Source organism: Larimichthys crocea, chromosome XII, assembly GCF_000972845.2.
Source record: "Larimichthys crocea isolate SSNF chromosome XII, L_crocea_2.0, whole genome shotgun sequence".
In the NCBI taxonomy this organism is placed as follows: Eukaryota; Metazoa; Chordata; class Actinopteri; family Sciaenidae; genus Larimichthys; species Larimichthys crocea.
In genome coordinates, this window is record NC_040022.1 from 12,714,270 (window position 1) to 12,735,833 (window position 21,564).

The window sequence follows — 21,564 nt, forward strand, 5'->3', positions numbered from 1 at the left end:
ATTGTCTCTCACTTTATTCATTTGTGCTGCCACTTTCAGGATTTCCACTTCAATTTATCACCTTAACTCCCATTCACATTTCAACCTTTTTCACTGTTTGAAGCTTCAACTCCTTTCAGCACTTTTAACTAGAACTGATATTAACTCAGTGATTACAACTTCATTCAGTGCGTACACGGAATTCTTTCATCTTGACTTCACTGCAGCGAGCAAATGTACAACTTCTTCACAAAATCTAGCCTTCTCTCTTCAGAACTACCTGAAATGTGCTAAATCTCACTAAGCCCTCAACGCTGAGCAGTGCTAATGCAGCAGGAAGTGTGAACTGTCCTGCTTTCAGCTGTTTTTCACGTCTTACGCTCAGCCCTTCCTCGCAGGCTGGGGCAGCCTCGTGACATCTCTGGCTGAGGTAGGTGGTGATACTTGTTAACAAGTTGGTGTAAAAGTAATTTCAATCAGCTCTGGGCCAATAAGTACCTTGTAAAATCAGCTCTGTTTATAGCCTCTCCGAAGTCTGGAATGTTGATGTTTTGTTTCCTCCAGTCTGGGAAAGGTCTTCAGGATGAATTCCTAGGCAGAACCCTATAATCTGTTTATTTTTACACAACTATATTTTTCTCAATATAGTGACTCGCAAGGAATAAACCCAAAACACCGATATCAGAGCTTCATGCGAGGGAAAGAGGAGACTTGACATTTATAGACATGAATTTATTAAGTCTGAACATCTTCCAAACACTGCTGACAGAAGGTAAACATGGAGGAAGGAGAGTCCACACCATGAAAACAGCAGAAACGCACACGTTCACCCAGCATTCTTCTCTGGCTTTGTAATGTGATCGTAGTTGTGTTGAATCAGGTGACGACAGGCTGCGTGTTTCTGTGTGAGCACCACATATACAGGTGATGATATTCATACTGTGCAGCTCGACAGCCAAGTCTACACCATGAATGTGTCCTGTAGTAGCAAGAGGAAATTCTCATTGAGTCTCTGTTATGTGACCATGTTTGGTAAAGCTCCTCAGACACGGTCTCTGACCAAGCCCCTTGACCGATTTGTGCACACACACGCACAACACACACACGCACACACACAAGATGGTTTCAATCAGACCTACTGCCCCTTTCTTTCTTGTTTCATACTCCTTCATATGCCTTGTTCACTCAATCCTGTCGTTTCACCCTTTCATCTCGTTTGGAAGCTCTCAGTCTGTACTTGACATTTCCTTTTTTGTTGAAGAGCTCCATCATTTACACACAATTAAAAGAAGAAGAAGAAAAAAAACAAAAAAAAAACAGAGGACTGGTGCCAACTACCAGTAGCTGGTCTTGGCTTGCCTGGGTAGAGTACCAGCCCACAGCTGACGAATGACTGTACAGTTCAGTCTGCTGCTGTCTGGACGCTTTACACTGAACACAGCAGGTCATTCCCATGATGAGGAGGGCAACATTTAAATAGAAAAAAAAGGACAACAAAGTTTCTCTTGTCTTCAACTTTATTGAAGAGCAACACTTTCAAGTAAGTCTCAGCTTTCAGCACTACAGTTACATGATCATTAGTAGTGGTCATTGTAGACGACAACAATCCGAGTCACAAGGTAATGCACAGACGAGGACCCTAAGGCCTGTGTGTAGTGTGAGCCGTTTCACATTAAAATTTCCAGAACACAGAGACAGATCATAAACAAGAAAATTGCATTGCATTAAAAGACAAAATAAAAATCGACAAAGGGAAGAAACAGAAGCCACACTGGCGAGTCATTCGAAGAAACACAAAGAAAAAAGCACATCTTTTGATTATCAGTTTGTTTTCCAGTCATTCTTAAACATTCCACTAATGTTGTCATCACTGTGACCCCGACATTCAATCCATTCCATTTCATTGAACACCAAAGATTTCACTTTAAATCAAGTATTTCAGAACAGAAATGGGGCAAAAACACCAGATGCCCGAGTACCACACGGAACCTCGAGAGGACCGACAGAATACGCTGAAGTACCAGAATCTGACACAGCCGTGGTAGAGTGTACCTAAGATGACGGCACGTCATCCAAAATCAAGCACTAAATATGATCAGAGCAGAGGTCTCATTAGTACAGTGTACGTCTGCTTTCAATACTTGGACAGATATATACAGATGTGTATATACCTTTATTCTATGTATTTAAGTATATTCATTATATTATATAATGAACGTTGGCCTCCCCAAAGAAACAAAGGCAATGTGGTTGTTCTAACCTGATACAATACAGATCATGACCTTACAATAGCAGCCTCATCAGATTCATCAATCATTAATTCATTCTGGATTTTCAGACAGCCCCAGGGTGTGTGAGACAGCACAAACATCTGCTCTTCAAATAGATTCTGTAGAAAACCCTGACAAATACAAAAATCTGTCTGTCCTGTCCAGACAACCTCCCAACATACTCTACTTCTTCTTCCATGTGTAGTTTTACTTTGTGCACGAGACCTGCGTCACGTCGGTCTCACTCTAAACTCCAAACTGCTGCTGCAGCGAGAGTGTCAGCATCGCTGCTGCTCTCAGGGAGTCTCCCACGCTGTAGTCTACTCGTCACAGTGTCGTGACTGAACGCCATTACAGTTTCATTCCACAACTATTCACAGCTTTGAGTTCAGGAGGCCGCAGAAATGAGATTTTAGGCTTTTCCGTCGACTGCCTGTATATCTTAAAAGAGCTTATGTCAAAAAATAGAGTTTGATTTCCATCCTCGTCACCTCGGACACTGAGCTCATCTTAATGCCACTAAAGAAGCCTTCGCAACATTCATAGAGACATACCCCTGTTTTTCAGGAGAGCACAAAAATCAACACAAAACAGGCTCCCCGAGAGAGAGGGATCAGCTTTGGATTATAATACTTGGCCGGATTAATCATTGTGCAGGCAGATTATAAAAATATATACAGAGTATACATATGGAATACAGAGGAGATAATCACTGGGTGTTAGATTAGAAAGGTCATGCTAATCCAGATCTGGCTGCATCACATCTACTGTTTGTGTAAAGGCACAAGATACTGTAGCCCCTCCTCTGTGGTGACAGACACAAATACAGGAGATCGCTGAGTTATTGCTCCACAGGGAGTGTGCTTTATAGTTCCACAGTGAAAACACCGCCACACATTCTCAGACTATTAGAACCAACCGTCAAACTGGAGATACAAAGACACTTTTTCAAAGTCTGTCTGCACGTCTTGGGGAAAAAAAAAAAAAAAAAGTGTATAAAGCCCTCTGTGCCTCCAGAGGGCACTGCATGAAGTCTGATGATTTGCCTCAAGTGATGTCACTCGAGTCAGCGTCAATTAGGGGCTGAAGACTACAAGTTTGACAATGACTCTCGGCTCGTGGAGCTAACAGCCATTTGTAGCTAGCCCGAAGCTACGTTAGCCACTACTAGCTAAACACACCTGAATCTCCAACACAACTGTTGGTGGTCGAGTTGCATTATGGGTAATGTAGGCACCAGATTCTGAGAAGAAGGAAGAACATGTGGGTAAGAAAAAAAAAAAAAAAAAGCAATAAGGGCATTTCCATCCAGCCACCTGTTCTAGGAGACATTTGGCTGAAAATGCTAAAAAAACCTGTTGCTTGATGTAACTGCTAACATTAGTGTAACTGTAGTCAATGGAAACGTGCACCCACATTCTCTTGCGCTACATTTGGGTGGAAATGTAGCAAAAATCTGGTTCTGCTGCATCCGTTAAAAAAGAAAGAAAGAAAAGAAACAATGTTACAGGAGTGTTATGTCGGTGCAGTAAACGTGTGACATTGTCCTTTGCAAATTTACGGCTGTATGACAAAAGTCACATCTGAAACTTCCTCCTCTATCTCTGTCTGTCAGGACATCAGCTATGTGGTTATCGTCTGCCGGCAGCAGGATGGGTGAACTTGTAAAACTGGCATACAGAAGATGTGGCGATGGCTAGTGAGTTCTCCATACAGCGTGCAGAAGCTAGCAGTACGTAGCTACTGTGTGTGTTTATACTATACAGACATGCAGGGAGGAGAAAGGAATCAAACACACATGCATTCAGTATCTACCTGTTTTGGAAGACAAACCCCTTTTAAGCATCAGATTAATGCATTTAATATTTAGATGTTACTCATCTATCTCGACTATTCACTAAGGCATCACAGAAATATGTCGATCGTACCATGCTCTATAGAGATGACAACTTTATACAGAAAACTAAAAACATGCAGATTGCCACACTGCTTTCGACAGTGACGGCCTGTTTGCTGTCGCACATTAAATCAGAAACCTTGGAGACTGTCATATTGCTCACATTCGTATGGTTGCAAAAGAAAAGAGCTCCGTGACGCCAGATACAGTGGAGAGCTTGTACGCTGTGTTCTGCTGAAGAACAGAGCAGAAAAGGTTCACACACACACACACACACACACACACACACCGAGTGTGAGAGCGGAAACTTGTTCTGGTCATTTCCTCAGTTAGGACATAAATGGAAGTCTAAAAAGCCTCTGGAGGGGGTTCACTAGAAAGACACACTGACGGACGCAGTGTGGTGAGATGAAGTCCCTCTGATTCAGTGATATCGCCACAGATAACGTTTTAAAATCTTTACAGCAGAAATCAAACACAAATGTTGATTATCTCATGACGGGGGGAGTCTTTGTAAGGCAGGGGAGAGGTAGAACAAAACCATTAACCAAAAACATTTAAGCTGGATGGTGGAGGATCCAGTGAGGCAGAGGGTTGCGATGGATGTCATCTGAATTAGACATGATGCTGTGACTCAAATCAGACAAAAAGTAAAAAAAAAGTACGGTGAAGCAAACAATGAATACTGAAAAGGCTAAATCATCCTGTTGGGGATGTTGGAGAGTCTCTCTCTCTCTCCTGCATGCATATTCTCAGTTTGTTTTTTAATATAGAATCCAAATTGTGAGGAGACTGGAGGGGCATGGCTGGTGATCTAGGCAGGCTCCAATTGTTACAAGGAGGCCACAGCAGGTGATACTGTAGAAGAGGCATTATGGTGTTTTGTCTGTCTCTTTTGTGAGGTCTGATAAGTTTAAGACAAGAGCCCTATAGATTCACAAACACTGTGTGTGTCTGATGGGAGAGCGTCACTCTCTGGGCCACGTCTCCTCGAGTGTGGACGGAGTATGGATGACCGGGGGAGCCCCCGGGCCGCTCAGGAGCAATAGCGAGCGAGAGATGGTGGTCTTCTGAAGGGTCTAAGCTCTGTTAGACTTTTAAGATCTTAGTCCTCCACAATTATTGCTTTCCTGTCTTTCACAGGCACTTCAGAGGATTGGGCTTTGGCTGAAGTTGAGCATGAGAGTAGACTGAGGGGAGATGAGAGAGGGATGGCGGTAGGGGCCGAAAGAGGCGACGGACAGACAGAGTTAAAAGTGTGCTTGTGAGCTCTACCTTGTCGTCTGCAACCGAAAGCGATCACCCAGCAGGATACTTACCCATCAGTGAAAACACTGAGGCTGCAAAAAGGCTGGTGCTTGAGTGAGTCAAAGAGCGGTGTCCTTGTCCCGTGCCGGGGTCAGAACCTGAGGACTTTTAGCCCCGGTCCACCAGCCGGCAAGGAGATTGAGGGCTGAGACTGGGGGGATTTGAGGGTGGGGGTGGGAGGGATGCTGAGGCTGTGAGGTTCTTGCATGTCCAGCCTCCCTCCCTGCGCATGTCTGTGTCTACATGTCCTTTCCTCTACATCTCTTTAGTCTGTGTGGTTGTTGACGTGCTTCTTGTCTGGGGAAGACGGTGCCTCATTTCCTTCCTTGACCTTTCGTCCTCCTCTCCCGGTTATGACCTTGTAGCAGCCGCGGGTGATCTTATACATCCAGACAGTGTTTAAGATATCCAGGGCGATGCAGGAGGTGATCCAGGCCACCTGGGCGCCCAAGCCCAGCCGCTCAAAGTCTGGAGTTCCAAAGGTGGCGAATACACTGGCCCAGTAAGATGGCATGACAGCGATGCGCACCAGGAAGAACACCACCGCCATGGCGACGCCGTTCAACACCACCAGCCGGTGTGAGCGGTCGTATTTTAATGCCTCAAAGAACCACCTGGAGGGTAAAGACATGTCAGAGGAAGATCAAACAAGGGGTTAATAATGGTTCACTCGTCATGCTGACTCACCTTTGGTTCACAAACGGCGTGGACAACTCCGAGATGAGACGAAAGTTGGCAAAGTAGGGAAGCACGCCGCGTGTCTGCAGTGACCAGACGAAAAGAGACAAACACATCACCATACAGGAAGTGTCTACCAAGTTCACACACTCTGGGCGTTGAAGAGTGACACTCACCAGCACATATCCGTATGCATAGAGCGCCGCCAAGTGGTGACAAACGAAAAAGCTGTCACCCATAGTGCTCCAGTTACATGCGAGCAGCACGAGGTCTGCAGGACAGGGAGACAGGCTGCTCAGAAAACTGATACATACACAACTACTGTCTTTACACAGCAAAGAGCAAAGAGCTGTAAAATATTCACTGTGATCATAACCTTCAGTTTGAGTGTACAGCTATGACACTTTCTGACTCACAGTGTTCTGACTTATTAAATACATCTGTCAGTGTATTTATCAACACATCTGTATATTAACATATCAAAATCCAGATTGCCAGATGTTGCTGTGAATGACAAGTTGTTTCTATAGTCAAGTTGCTTCCTTTTGCTTTTTCTGTTTACACCACACACTGACTGACTGAACCAGAAGCAATGATCAACAGGAGAGAGAGAAGAAAAAAAAAAGCAGCTCACCGTAGAGAAGGTAACCACAGGTTATGGCTACATTCAGTTTGACGAGGCCGGGGTCACCCCTGTGGAACAGCAGAGAAGTTGGATCATTGTAAAAAAAAAAAAAAAAGTCTCTTTGAACAAAGCTGCAGCCTTCAACATAAACAAGGCAGGAAACAAGAAGCTGCTTAACTCACGCTGTGCTCCTCTGATCGATATTCTATTTTTATAAAGAGAACATGAGGAAACTATTTAATGTTACCAACTCACTGTCCATGAAGCACATAGAGAGGTCGTCCAGGGTTGATATGCTGATAAGCTTGCTGTGATACTCTTGGACTTGATTAATGACAATACTTATGTTAACATAATCTCTGTATATGTTATTTTGTGTGTGTGAATGAACAGTAATGTGAAGTTCAGTTCAGTTCATAGAGCCGTGATGTGCTCTGATGACCGTTAGGTGTCTTTGCAAATAACATCTGTTCAAAATAACAATGAAGGTGTCTCTGCTTCAATAGACATCCGATCCTGGTATCAGTCACAAGTATCGTATCGCCAAAGACTGGCTGAACGCTTGTGTAACGCAACCCCACAACACACATACTGTATAAACATACACACTCAGTGCGCCTGACGCACACACACCTGCTGTATGCCGGCTCACCTTACCCACCGGATGACCCCGGCCTTTTATCCTTTAACTTCTGTCCTGAAGACTTCAGCACTTTGACCGAGTCCACATGAGTGCTATGAAAATATGCTTACTGGATGTGTATGCATATGCATGTGTAATAAACTCATCTGTCCGTACATCAGGAGCCTGGAATGAGTAACTTCATACAGAACTCAAATCTGTCATCTCTCAGTGCAGTTACACTGTTACTGTTAGATCTCAGATTATGTATCTAATCTAAAGTCTGTTTCACAAGAGCGTGCTTCTCCTGTTAACTGATCACTTGTATCGCTTTACCACAGCACTTAGACACAAATTCAGTGAGCAAATATGAGCCTGGATAACGCCCAGTTCAAAGTCCAAAGGCTTCCTGATAATCACATCAGTGTGATCCAGCTTCAGTTCATTAAATGTACATTGAACCCACGCTCCTCTCTCGATGTAACTGAGTGGAATTTGGCCTTAAAAAAAAGAGATGTGAAGCCTTTTTACAGGAAGTGCTCCAATGACCTTGAATCCAAGGGCCTCGTGTGAGCGCTCACACGAACAGAGCTGCTCTTAAGTGGCACGTAACTTGAGGTTGAAAAAAGCATACAGCCTAAAAACAAAAAACACCTTTTTTAAAAACAAAAAAAAAAAAAGTCCAGTGTGTCAGATTTAGGGGCAGAAAGTGAATATCATGTTCATAACTATGTTTTTATTAGTGAAATAACCTAAAAAGAAGAATCATTGTGTTTGTGGTTTCACTCCTCATCTGGTTCCCTGATTGTGCTCGATGCTGACGTTCTGTCTATGTCAGCTGGTTTACAGATCCGGTCTTAAACCTCCGCACCTGTCTGCAGACTCGTCAGGGCCACCCTGATAATGTCAAATGTTTAAAATTTAGGATTTAAAATCCGGATGACTACAACTGGATTTTCTAGGTGCACCACAACAGCCAATGCGGGAGACATCAAGGAGACGGAGAGTCAGATGTGTTGCCAAGCAACGGGACAAATTTGAGGCCCGTGAAGCTAATGTTAGCTAGCATACTACTGTTGTGTCACATCCAGTTCACTCTGAAGAAGCCGTGATGGCCACGGCCACTCATTTAGCCTTCTGACTCGCTGCAAAGCAATACTACAGCAAGCTGTGGCACCACGTAAGTCTCCATTTTATTTACATCATGAGACCCCAAGAGATCACGCAAGATCATGGTGGTGCATTCCTCCCTCTGGTACGATAATCTTAAAATCCTGTAGTGTGTTATGACATCTGCTCAAGTCTTGTAGTGCGTACATGTTTGAGTTTGATTGGTTTCTCCAGATGTGCACGGACTCCACCATGTTTCAACAGTCAGAACAGACAAACGAAACACTGACCCACTGACAGGCCTGTGGTGTTTCTGATGTTTCAGGGACACCGGAGAGAGTAAAGCGATGGTGTTGCAATTAAATCCTACACACTGGACCTTTAATCTGAATGCATTGTGAATTTTAAATGTTACTAAACTGGCTAAAATAAAAATAAAACTTGATGTGAAGTTAATATTAACTTAGCTGTATCAGTTCTTTATTTGAATGTTAGAAGCATGAGTAATTGATAGGAACATTCCGAGCCTCCAAAGCTCGGTCTTATTGATGCTGTAATACAAAATCAGATTGACTGGAGGGTTTATGCTTGTGCCACACCGGTGTTGCAACTCGATGAGCTTTAAGGCTTTAGGATACTGCTGGGGATTGTGTTTAGGTGCTGGTGGGTGAAGGGGATAAGATGAGGAAATAAACAGACATAGCAAAGCTCAGGTTGCGTCAATGTGCAAAACTATTTCTACAAAGAATTCACCTTTTCCTCGTGAGAGCTGAGGCAATTATGTGACAGAAAAAAACAGTGGATTAAAAAAAACGTACGTGCAGACAAAGAAGTTTTAGGTGAAGGGCTAAGAGACGAAGCACCTGAACAGGTAGCAGATTGCTATGAGGGAGGAGAGAGGGAGCTCGCTGCTTCACTCTCTTTTGACCCACCACCCCCACTTTTTTTTTCTCTCCCCTTTTTCGGTCCATCAGTGATGCTGGCCGGGGCTGACACAGAGACAATAAGAGCGAGGGGAGGTGTGCTGCATTGATTCGACAGCGAGAGACGTGGGGTGCAACGGACAGCTAGAGGCAGAAGGAGGCTCATGGAGGGCTGGTGGGGGGGTGAGAGAGAGCGAGAGAGAGCGAGAGCGAGAGCAGGGGTGGGGGGAATAGGCTGCTGTTTGCTATGAAAAGGAGCCTTGTTTGTTGGATTCTGTTTGCTGGAGAGTCAGAGAGGAAGTGAAAACAGGACAGAGAAAGAAGGAGAAGAGGAAGGAGAGAGGGTTGTGTAAAAGACAGAAATGTTTTAAAAAGACACAAGATATTGCAAAGGAAAAAGAAATGGGGAGCAAAATGACCATTTCTCTTTTTCAAGATTCACTGATGCATATAAGCCAGTCAGCAGTAGCACAGAGAGAGACAGAGAGAAGACAGTAAAGACAATAATCAAAGGCTAAATCCACTGAATCTACAACTCTCTGGAGACTCCGCTGACACATTAGATCCGTCCTCCCCCCGTCCTGCTTTCATTCTGATGAAGGGAACACCGCCATCATCTCTCCAAAAAGGTATTAACTACCAACCCTGACAATCCTTCATTACCCGCCCACCTCCCGTCTCCATCCCTTCATGAGTTACCTCCCTTCCCCTGAGAGTTAGACACGACTGACGGTCTGAAAAGGAAGATGTGAGGAGACAGGTTTCTCCTGAAAGCACCTGAAGCATTCGCGCTACTTTTTTCACCTCTTTTTTTGTTGCCTGCCAAAATGACAAGGCGCCTGTGTTTTTGTCTTTTTCATCATTCCTGCTTTTGTGTTTCATGGGGTCAGATTTATTTGTGCATCACCCAATCTCCTGCCTTATGTCATAATGATGCAGTGTGATGAATTAGCTTTTCTCTCTGCTTCTCTTACCAGACAGGGTTGGCGTTGACCGCATCGTCGAACCACAGGATGTACAGACAGAACAACCCTACAATCAGGGCGTGGACAGTTGACACCAACCTGGAGAGACACACACACACAATTAGTAAACATGAGGACAGACTAATGGGAGTTTATAGTCAGGGATTGTCATTCAAATCAGGAGTCTCTGCTGACTTCTCATCTTTGCATACAGATATAATTACATCTGTGTTATCCCCAGTGTCCACATCAGTGTCTGCTTTTTAAACAGGCCTGTCACAGCACACCCATGACCTTTGAAGTGGTTATCTAGGCTCCTAAAGAGATACTCCAGAGGTCCAGTGGTCCTTATCTGTCGTCTAGCAGAATAACAGTTCCTCCCTCTGTCACCATGCAGCATCTGAGGTCCACAGGACGCTCCTGCTGGCCCGAGCCCCGGTCAGAAGACTGACTCAACAGATCAGCAACCGTGTGAGATGACCAGTCCGTTATTACAGCTGAATCAGACGGTCTAAAAAACGCAGTCTAAAAATGGAACAGCCATGGAGGAACTTGGCTATAGGAAGTTGTTAAAATATTGCCATCTGCGTTATGAATCCTGTGGCCACTCTCTGAGTTCCAAATTTGTAAAAGAGTTTAAAAAAGAAGGGAGACAGTAGAAAATAAATAAACTAAATGAGGTGGACAGATGAAGAAATGGATATTAACTGCAGGCTTCACGTTTATGCATCAGAGTTCAATACTACTGTTTTTGGAAATGCTTTCTCCTTCCTCTCCATGCACTTAAGTTGTGGTTACATAAACAACACACTGAGAGCTGGCTGTTATGCAACAGTAGGCCAACTCTGGAATGAAGCGTCAGTGGCTGAACTTTGACTTGTTTTGGGCTGTTTCTTGGTCAGCACACCCCGTACTTTCAAATCTGGACAGAATGGCTAGCTGTGTGAAGGAAGGATTATCAGGCAGACAGCAAGAGAGAGAGAGAGAAACAGCCAATAACTGAGAGTGAGTGATGTTATGCAACCACAGATGACTGGCCTCTGAACTTCACCCCTGAGGTTTCTGCTTGAAACTCGAAACTTCTCTGCTCTGTCAGTCGGTCACATCACAGCTGTAGTTGTTGAGGTCCACAGAGGTGCATCGCCATAAACTCTGCTATTTGCTTAACAGAGGTCAGATTTATCAGGATGCTGCAACTCTGCAGTGTTATACAACACTATTCTAGGTATTCTCAGCAGGTCTACAGGACTGTACCTGATTCCACGTAGTATTGAATTTCTGTGCACATGTACGCGTGAAAGAAACTTTTAAGTGCAACAAACAAAGTGCTGGTGGATGAACTTTAACTCAACTTCAATATCAGAGAAGAAAATGTGTGTTCAAGTACTGCTGTGGACATTTTCAGATATTGTTTGATAAGTGCAACATCTCATTTTGCTTCAGAGCTTCAACCCCAAACACCAAGACCTTTATATTCACCATCACAGTCATGTTTTCAGAGAAACATCTGGCTCTGTCTGAAGGTAACAAACTTCACCAACTAACCTTTAAAAGCTAACAAGTTCCGACATTATATCTAGTTTTTTTTAATATATACAAAAAGGGTAAAAACAACATCTGAGGTTATGTTTTTGACTATTTTTTTGCTGAAACTGAACTGACTCCTGGAGTCTCCACTGGTTGCTCCCAGCCAGGAAACCATCCAACACATAACCTCCAAGAAAATAATAAAGTGCCGTTTTTGCACTCAGAGTTTTGTCTGAATTAAACAGATAGAATGTGATACGTGAGCTTTGGAGCTGCTGAAAGGTGGATTTTGTCACCTCAATACAGAGTCAGGATAGCTGACCTCTCACTGATGATGAGAGAGCATATCTTTATTGCGATGCAACCAATCATACATGATAACCTTCTGTAGAGAGTGATAGTGAAAGATGCCAGTTAGGTTCAGAGCCTGCAAGGGAAAAAGAAGTACAGCTTTGGTTTCCACGGGGTACCTGCCAGAGCACTTACAGGTCAGGTTCTGGGAGTAGTGGGTTCATGTTACACACCTGGAGTTCCACTCTGTGAGCTTGGTGGAAGGCAGCCGTCCATAACCTGGTGTGATGGCGGAGGAGAGCCGCGGGCTGGCCACCGAGAAGAGGAGCTGGAAACCCACAAAGCTGCCAGCTAACACGGTCAACTCTCTCGTCTCCATCACTCACCTAGACACAACAGGGGGGGAGAGGGGGAGACAGGACAGGGAGGGGAGGGGGGGCAGGACACAGAGAGGGTGATACACATGGACAGGTTCAATCGATGACTGTCAGTCATCCCGGCCAACGCCAGAGGAGAAACTGAGGCGGCAGGCGGTGGTGAGAGGGTGAAGCAGCATCCTGTGTGGCTCATCCAGTCCACAAAGAAGAACAAGGAGGGAGGAGGGAAAAAATAGAAGCTGAAGACATGGACTGTCTAATAGAAGTGACATGAGAGCTTTAGACAAGCAGGGCAGTTCATAGAGGAGGAAGAGAAGATGGAAAGGTACAAGAGAGGCAACTAGAGTTCAGGGCCATGGAGGGAAAAATGAGTGGCAAAAACAGAAAAAAAAAAAAAAAAAAAGTTACTGTGCATTGTGAATACAGTTTGTAGCTCAGCCTTTAGAATAAAGGAGCCTCTTTATTATGCATATTTTGCAACAGGATTACAGCGAGTTGTTGAGGACACAGTAGAAATCCCAGAGAAGAAAACAAAGGCTGAGCATGGAGGAAAAAAGAGGATTGTCTAGATGTAGCAATGGGTTCAGCTCATGTCACAACTTTAAGGCTCCAACAATGCTCTTTATTTTCCCCACAACTAGCTTTAAATGTGTAAATTAGACACGTGACACCCTGATTTAAGTGTTAGCCGTGTTGGTAGTATTAGCTGCTGATGGTGGAGCAATAAAGACTTAAACTAATGAGAGCCAACGCCGGCCCTGGGTGTAGCCATGTACACTGACTGTACACACATGCACACACTGTGTACACACTGACTGAAGAGTGTGTTTACTCTCACTCAGGTCAACAAACCAGAAGCCAGTCTCTTTCAAATCACAGGCTGTCAGTGGCGCTGGACTGAAACAGAAGCATGTCAGCAAAATGATGTTACAGCTCCGACTGTAATCTTATTGCTTTTCTGAGCTGCTTATGTTCGAAATTCAGACTCTGTCCTGATCTCAGATGTCTCAGGGTCAGGCCGGAGCATCAACAACTTACCGGCCTTGTTCCAGAGAGCGGGCACAGTAATGCTAGCAATTTGTAGTCCTAAACTTGGAATGAGGAGTAAAAACCCTCACATCACTCGTGACTTGTGAGTGCTTTAGGTTCCTATTTTTATTTATTTATTTATTTTTAATTATGATCATCTGGCTTCAACCTTTCCACCGATTACAACTATAATTACAAGTAACCCACTAGAATAAAAACAGAGGCGACAAAGTTCAGAGGAGAGACTGGCTGCCAAGTGTACATCCTCAACGTGACCTTTCATCTCAGCTGTTCCAACACACTGCGTCTGCTGTGGTTCGCTCTCTGGCCTCATAAACACACCGGAACTCTGATTAAACCAGAGAAATGATGCGAGCCATTTAAAACCACTCATTCCAGGAGAGCTGATGATTACGATTGTGCAAGGTTAAGGTTATTAAGAAACTAATATATTGTAGCCTTATGTGTTGCAAACAACTCAACTCATGAGCCTGTGGGAAGCACATGACACTTTAAGCATGTATGGTCTATTTTTGCTTAAATGTCTGGTGTCATGCACGCAGGCTGTTCTGTGAAACACAAGCAGACAAACGAAGAACACAACGAGCACCTCGAGACACAAGCGAAAGCCATCAATTTAAAAGAGTGCCATGAAGATTACAGCTTTGCTCAGAGGCCGCCTCCACAACGGTTTTCCACCGAAGCTCTAGAAACATTCGCAGAATAAACTTCAAAATAGACGGGATGACAACCTTCAAACACACACACACGTTTAGCCACAAATCAAAGCAGCTGGAAAGAAGTGCAGCTCCGACTCCGCTCAGCTATACGACGCTCCATTCAGCAGAAAGCTGCCATGTTCAACAGGGACGCTGAGGCAGCCGATTCTTCTTGGTGGAGCCAAACCACGCCACGCTGAGAAGCTCTTATTGTCTCCTGAGAAGCAGCTATGCACATTCCTGGGCCACGTTGATCACATGCAGCATGTGCCTGAATAATTCATTGGCATTCTTCACCTGACAAGGCTGGTTCACACAGCCCCATGGGAAGGAGGAGGAGGAGAAGAAGGGGCAGCACACAGCCTCCTCACTCACTGCAGTTTGACAGACCGGGGGACAAGAGAAGTGCTCCTCCGTCCGTCCGTCCGTCCACGTTTGACCTTGTTCTGCCAGACTATCCTGCTGCTGTCAGCAAACCGTGACCCCGTGACATATCGACCAAACACAAATAATAGCGGTTCAATCCCCCCCTCCTCCTCCCCGTTCCTTTGGAAATCCAAACCGGCCTCTTGTGTACCGCATTGCTACACAAGACCCAGTGGCTGGAGCTGCTCTTAAGGCACAATCACACCAATCCCTGCAGGCAGCACGGGTCAGGACATGAATACTGATAGATAACCGGCGATCACAGCCGGTTAAAGATGACCGAGGTGTCTGGATGCAGCCCGCGGTGAGTGGACGCTCCCTCCTTCGGTTTGGACCCATTGTGCACGAGGCACAATAGCAACCAAAGTATATTCAAACTAAACACCTCCTTGACACGGCTTATTGTCATCATATCGGCGGTGACGTTAAAGCACAGCACACACTCACATACCGTGACTATTGGCCACATGATCACCAGTGGAAACACAGTTTAACAATACAACCCACGCAGGTGTTGGACGAGTTGGAACAAGCAGCGGCCAATACGTTAGCCGAAGGTTTTCTGAAGGTTTTCTGGAGGAAAGTTGGTGCTAAACACTGAGCGGACTGCTACGTATGCTGCTGCTGCCACCGACAAGCCAGGACACACACGGAGCTGTTGCAGGTTTGTACGGTCAGAAATAATAATATCGACACTGTGAGGTAAGATAAACACAGCTCCGTTATATTTCATGCGGTGGAAGCAGTAGGGAGAGCTCGGTTACCTGTTCCCCGTCGCATAGGTCTGTGTAGGCGGATAGGCTCCCGTTCAGCCGCCGTCCTCACCACTTTCTTACAACTTGACGTTAGCTAGCAAGTCGGCTAAAGTGATACAGCCCCGCTGGCCTGAGCTGTGCGACCCCGGGAAAGAAAGAGAGAAAGCCCGGAGAGGAGAGGAGAGCCCCCCGCTCTGCTATGCGAACAATGCCGTGTCCCGACGACCATTCCAGCCCGGAGAAAACGCTCTTTCCTCGCCGCCGCGCTCGCCCTCTGCCATGTGTTTGGCGTTATGAATTCGACAGAAAAGTTTTTTTTTTACTCGTTTTTATTTTGGCGTTGACAGTCAGGACTAACGGGTGACGTCGACACGTACACGCCCCCCCGCGGCCGAGGCTACACCCACGAGGAACAAAGACCACAATGCAACATGATTAATGAGAGGTTAGAGCGAGACAGGTAGTGAGACTTAAAGGTCCACGCCAGGGCTGCTGTGAACTGTAGTCCTTCACTAGAAACGACTACTGTTGTTTCCACACACATATTTCCCTATGGAAATAACCAGAGTTATATATATTTATCAAAGTCTCATTGTGGTCTTGATTACACAACTCCAGTTGTTAGCCCAGTGTCCAGTGTCTGATTATTATATTATATTATATTATCATATTATTAACCAATGGCTAACCAATATATATATATATATATATATATATTATATATATTATATATATATATATATATATATATATATAGATATATATAATCAGAATCAGAAACAGAAATACTTTATTAATCCCAGGGGGAAATTATTTTTGTTACAATACTCCAGTATACAGACAAACAAAAACAACATATGTAAACAAGTAACCATCTATTAAGAACATTATATATATGTATAAACTATATATATATTAAAGGTATATAAAAGATCAAATTTACAGTTAAATAATGTGCAACAACTTTAAAGTGAATGACCAATGTGTATGTACATACATATATAATCCTAAAGTCTTATAGTGTACGTCATACCTTTAAAAATGTAATAAAGCTGAAAGATTAGTCAGTAGGCTTAACCGATTAGTCGACCAAAATCTTCTCTGATGAGAGGATTTTCTGCTTTTCCCTGTTGCATATTAATGAGTATTTCTCTGTGTTGGAGTGTTGTAATAAGTCATTTCAAGATGCCGTTTACCTATTTATACCTTTAATACTTGATTTTCTTTATTTTCTTTCTTATATACAGAGAATGTTTGTCATGCACCAATGACACCTTTAAATAACAATGAAACCAGCTCAACCTGCAGCACACAGGGTAGGCACACAGAAAGCACAGAGATCTGCAGCACAGTGAAGAGGTCATTGTATTTGTCCTGTAGGCACATGTAGGCATGAGGGTGGATCTCGCCTAACAGGTAACCAATAGACTTTGGTATGTGCTGCAGGAGGAAATGGGCACACCTGGGGTAAAACACATGACGTTGTGTGTGACCTTCACACAGTGAGGCCACAGGATTCAAATTCACACCCTGACTGTAGACACTGCATTGTCAGAATACTGACCAGGCTGACCCCAGGAGCCATTCCACTAATAAGTCCTTTTTATTCTGGAGTGGACTGTTCTTGTCTCTTTGTTCTGGCAACTTCTGTGTCACTTTGCAGAGTGATAGGTTGAGTCAAGGTTGTCTGTCTGGTTCCACCAGACACACACACGTACTGACCTGCATAGAAATCTCTAGCAGCTTTTTTGCATGTTTGGTGGTTAGCTTTGGGCTTGCATTGTGTGACTCCAAGAGCCCAGTAAAAGGTTAAAATAGAGAAACATTTAAAAGATAGCTATAAAAGTGTCTTTTTTTTTTTATTATTGAATTGCATTGAAAATGAATCACTCTGTTTCAAAGAGAGAGTGAGAACTGGATTGTAAGTTCTATTAAAGACATGTGTAAGGCAGAAACAAGAGTGGAGCTGAAAAATGAGGTGCACGTTGACCGAGAGGATGAAGCTTATGCAACGTACAACCTTGGAAACGAACATGCTGTAGGAGACATCATAGGCATTATGGGTCGATTACTACCAGAAAGCACTATTAAAATTAGATTGTAATACGATCCAATGCAAATTTAAAGAGAATTATATTTTAATGTGAAAATTCTAATTAGTTTAATATTCCCTTTCCGGTGCAGCAGAGAGGAAATAAAACTGACTCTGTGAGAGTGAGTGTGTGAGAGAGTGCACAGGGATGCAGAAATGATATTTGTGTCGATTGAAGGAGAGTTACTGGACAGGATGAATCAAATCCTTTCTCTAACAATGATGAGCCTCGCAGATTCGCCAAACATCAGCTGCTAATTAGAGCAGATCATACGCCAATCACACTGAAATAAAGAGGTTGGGGGAAAATAATAATTCATTCAAATAATGCCAGATTATATGAGAGAGGGAAGCATGCAAGCAGAGGTTGGTGTGTTATCTGTCATTTCCTTGGTGCATCGGATTGCAGAGTTCCTGGAATCTGTTCTGTACTTCAAAGGAAAAATGTGGTTTTTGAATTTGGATAATCTGACTCCATAAAATGGGTGTTCAAGAAACAGTTCGCTTTGGGAAATTTGCCTATTCAATTTCTTGCCAAAGGTTAGATGGGAAGATCAATACTACTCTCATATCATGTGAAGTTGGAGCCAAGTAATTGAAGATTATCTTATCTCAGCATAGATTAAAGACTGGAGCTAGCATGGCTCTGTGCAAAAGGAACAAAATCCAGCACCACTGACGCTCACTAATGAATAGTTTATGTCTGATCTGTTTAAACACAGTCTAAAAATGATGCTGGTTTTACAGGGGTTATTTTCCGGACTATTTCTTGGCCAGACAGCATATCTTTAAATAAACAGCACATAATCTGTGTTTTAAAGGTGCTGATGGCAAATTTGTTACCTTTGGACTGACCCAGGCTTACTGTTTTCCTGATCCAGCCTTGCTTAGTCATGCTAAGCTAAGCTAAACAGCTGCTGGCTGTAGCTAGTGTAAGTGTATTTTTAAAAACGTCAATGTCAAACTGTTTCTGGAAGTTCATAATGTTACATGAATTTTCTTCCATATGATTCCATACATTTTTGTGGTCCTTACAATACTGTTATGTGTGTATTTGAAAGTGAAGGAAGGTTTCAGTGTGAAATTGGTGAAGATGACTTTACTGTATTTTGAATCCAAATTTCCATGCAGTTACAGAATAGAAGAAGACACCCACCCCTGTCTACATCAGTGGAACTAAGGTGGAGCATGTGAACAGTTCAGTTCAGTTTCAGTGTAAAAACACATTAAATATGTTGAAAATAGTTGCTGAAAACATGTGAAAAGACTTTGAACAATATATTACTGAAATGTGGAGTTAGAAGTTCAAACAGTTTTTCGTCAGTTTTCAGTCCAGGATTTTGTGGGCGGTCCTTAAAGGGTGGCTCGATGACACGCTGAGGCCACCCTGAGCATACCCCTGCACCCCTAGCAGAGAGATAGAGATGAATTCATCTCACTCAGAGTGTTTCAAAGTTAGTCATGTCAAATTCTGAACCCATCTGACACGTTTCAGTCGCTTCAAAATGGCTGCCCGACTGCTCCAACATGTGGGCCTGGCTTCAGCATATTCATAGGACATGCCCCCACAGTCTTGGAGCTGAGAATTCATTTTTATAATTCATTCATTTCATAAACTTGTTGATATTTTTAATCATTCAAATTTGGCTGGGTGGTTAATAACACTTTCTTCTTTGGTCTGACAAACTCATGAAACAAGAAACAACAAAAACATCTTAAGGAAATTTAAGAACGCAAAATTCCACTACGCAGGACGCAGATATTCAAATCAATTTATTTGTACAAAGACTCAGTTTGATCAAACGGCATGTGTGGCTTTTTTGGGGGGTTTGACTCCTGTGCCGCCCTGTTGCTCCTCTTGGATCAGGGACATTTTTCAGTTTGTAAAGTTGGAGTTGGAGTGAAATTAGGTGCATGATACACTGTTCACTTGCAAAGTTTAATAAAACCATTTTTCGCACATGTTGAGGAATTGATTTTCATTTTTATTCCAGAGTAGCTGATTGTTTACTACTTGTTTACTAACTTTTATTTATCTGTTTAAGTAACATGCTGGACTTTTATTTTTTGTTCTGTTTATTTTTATTATTAGTATTTCTTGTTATGTCTGACACTGTATTAACACTTGAAATGTTACCTCTTGATTTTGTTATGTCACTAAAAAATCAATAAATGAATATTTGAATTAAAAAAATCTTGTCCCAAGTTCTTGTTGATATTTACAGAGGAACAATAGAAAGCATTCTGACTGGACACATTACAAATTGGCATGGGACAGAAGCTCTGCAACTCAGCCAGATCATCACTGGAGTCCATCTACCGAACATCAGTGTTATCAGTGATGTGCTTGGGCAAAGCCTAAAGGATACTAAAAGACAACACCCTCACAGGTCACAACTTGTTCACCCTGCTGCCATCTGGCAAGCAATACGGAAGTAACCACTGCACACCACCTGACTACAGAGAGCTTATGTCCTCAGGCTATGAGACTGCTCAATTCATCCTCATCCTCCACACTCCACTGTAAATACACATGTAATACACATACTTAACATATTCTGTATACATCTATCTATCTATCTATCTATCTATCTATCTATCTATCTATCTATCTATCTATCTATCTATCTATCTATCTATCTCTCTCTCTCTCTCCCTATATATATATTATATTATAATATATATATATATATATTATATATATATATAGTATTATAGTATATATATTACTAGTGTGTGTGTGTGTATACATATGTATGTATGCTGTATGTTGTATGTGTGTGTGTGTGTATATATATATATATATATATATATATATATATATATCTATATATATGTTCCTTCAATTGGTGCTGCATGTATATACTTTGTTCTATTTCATTGCTGTTTTTATTTAAATATTTGTTAGAAGATTTGTCGTTGTATAATGACAATAAAGCTGAACCTTGAACCTGGAAAATGTTAATAATTAACAAACCAGAAGATCTTTCTGCTGAACTTTCCGAAGAGTTTATCAAACCTTTGTTACCCGATTGATTTAATTAATTTAGTCAGATTCACTAAACAAATCCTTAATTTACATTTTCAAGCATGGAAATTTCGTGTCCCTGATGGCTTACTGTAATTAACCTGTAATGATGATGATAATGAGGACAACAACGACACTGTTTATTATATTAGCAGAGTAATTTAATACAGCAGGCTGCTTAATCTCACTGCAGGCCACAGGTCCGCTCTCATCAAGGTGTAAGACAGAACGAAGGGCAGGCCACAGCAGGGCAGTGTAGAAAACTGCAGGCCGGCTGAGTCTTTGGGTCAGTGCCATCCCTGTTGGTTCTGTTTAGAAGAAGCATAGTCTGTGTGAAGTGATTTTTTTTTTCAACCTTGAGGGCATTTGCTGGAAGGAGAAAGGTGGTTGGCTTGTAGCCCAGGACAAAGAGGTAATTGGTTTACACTAGCCCTGCAGTGGATGCCCATATGCTGAGCGCACAAATACACACACACACACCTGCGCACACACACGCACATGCATATACACACACACATATAAAGTTAAAACAGCAAGAATATGGAGCAGATCTGTTTGATCCTTCATTTTGAGGAGGAAGAGATTCAGTGAACAACCCCCCCACAGAGTCTCGCGTATCCACATCACTTGAAAAGTATACAGTAATGTGGTTTTTATGTTTAAGAGCTGAAGTCATCGGGGTCAAAATGTCAGAGAGAAGGCAGTTTCTTTCTACACCAAAAACACAAGAAAATGAAAAATGTAAGGACTGGATTAAACAATGTTTCCTCTAATGTAAACTGCAAATGTTAGTATTCCAGGCTACCTTTCTTGCTACAGTAGAAAGATAAGCCAATACCTCTAAGACCGTCTTCTGCTCCAGCAACTGAAGTGAAACTTGTTGTCTGAAAGGGAGTTACATTCATCACCTCTCCTCTGCCTTTTGCCTTGTCACATTAGGAGA

At 42.9% G+C, this 21,564-nt stretch overlaps 1 protein-coding gene across 1 annotated transcript; it reads right to left on the reverse strand.

Moving 5' to 3' along the window:
- Positions 1-1,478: 1,478 nt before the first annotated feature.
- tlcd4b (TLC domain containing 4b) lies at positions 1,479-15,932 on the reverse strand. The gene is made up of 7 exons (XM_010731526.3): positions 15,511-15,932; positions 12,429-12,581; positions 10,387-10,476; positions 6,767-6,825; positions 6,309-6,403; positions 6,142-6,215; positions 1,479-6,068 (listed from the first exon to the last, which is right to left on the reverse strand). Exons 2-7 carry the CDS (start codon positions 12,572-12,574, stop codon positions 5,720-5,722), a joined length of 813 nt encoding a protein of 270 aa, XP_010729828.3. The 5' UTR covers positions 12,575-12,581; positions 15,511-15,932; the 3' UTR covers positions 1,479-5,719.
- Positions 15,933-21,564: the final 5,632 nt, after the last annotated feature.

Bases quoted from the DNA above. Each gene is read 5' to 3' on its own strand.
- tlcd4b (XM_010731526.3), bottom strand. From the start codon at position 12,574: ATGGAGACGAGAGAGTTGACCGTGTTAGCTGGCAGCTTTGTGGGTTTC. The intron at 10,477-12,428 runs GTGTGTAACATG...GTGTCTCTCCAG, and splicing joins CTCACAGAGTGGAACTCCAG to GTTGGTGTCAACTGTCCACG. The intron at 6,216-6,308 runs GTGAGTGTCACT...TGGTCACTGCAG, and splicing joins ATGCATACGGATATGTGCTG to ACACGCGGCGTGCTTCCCTA.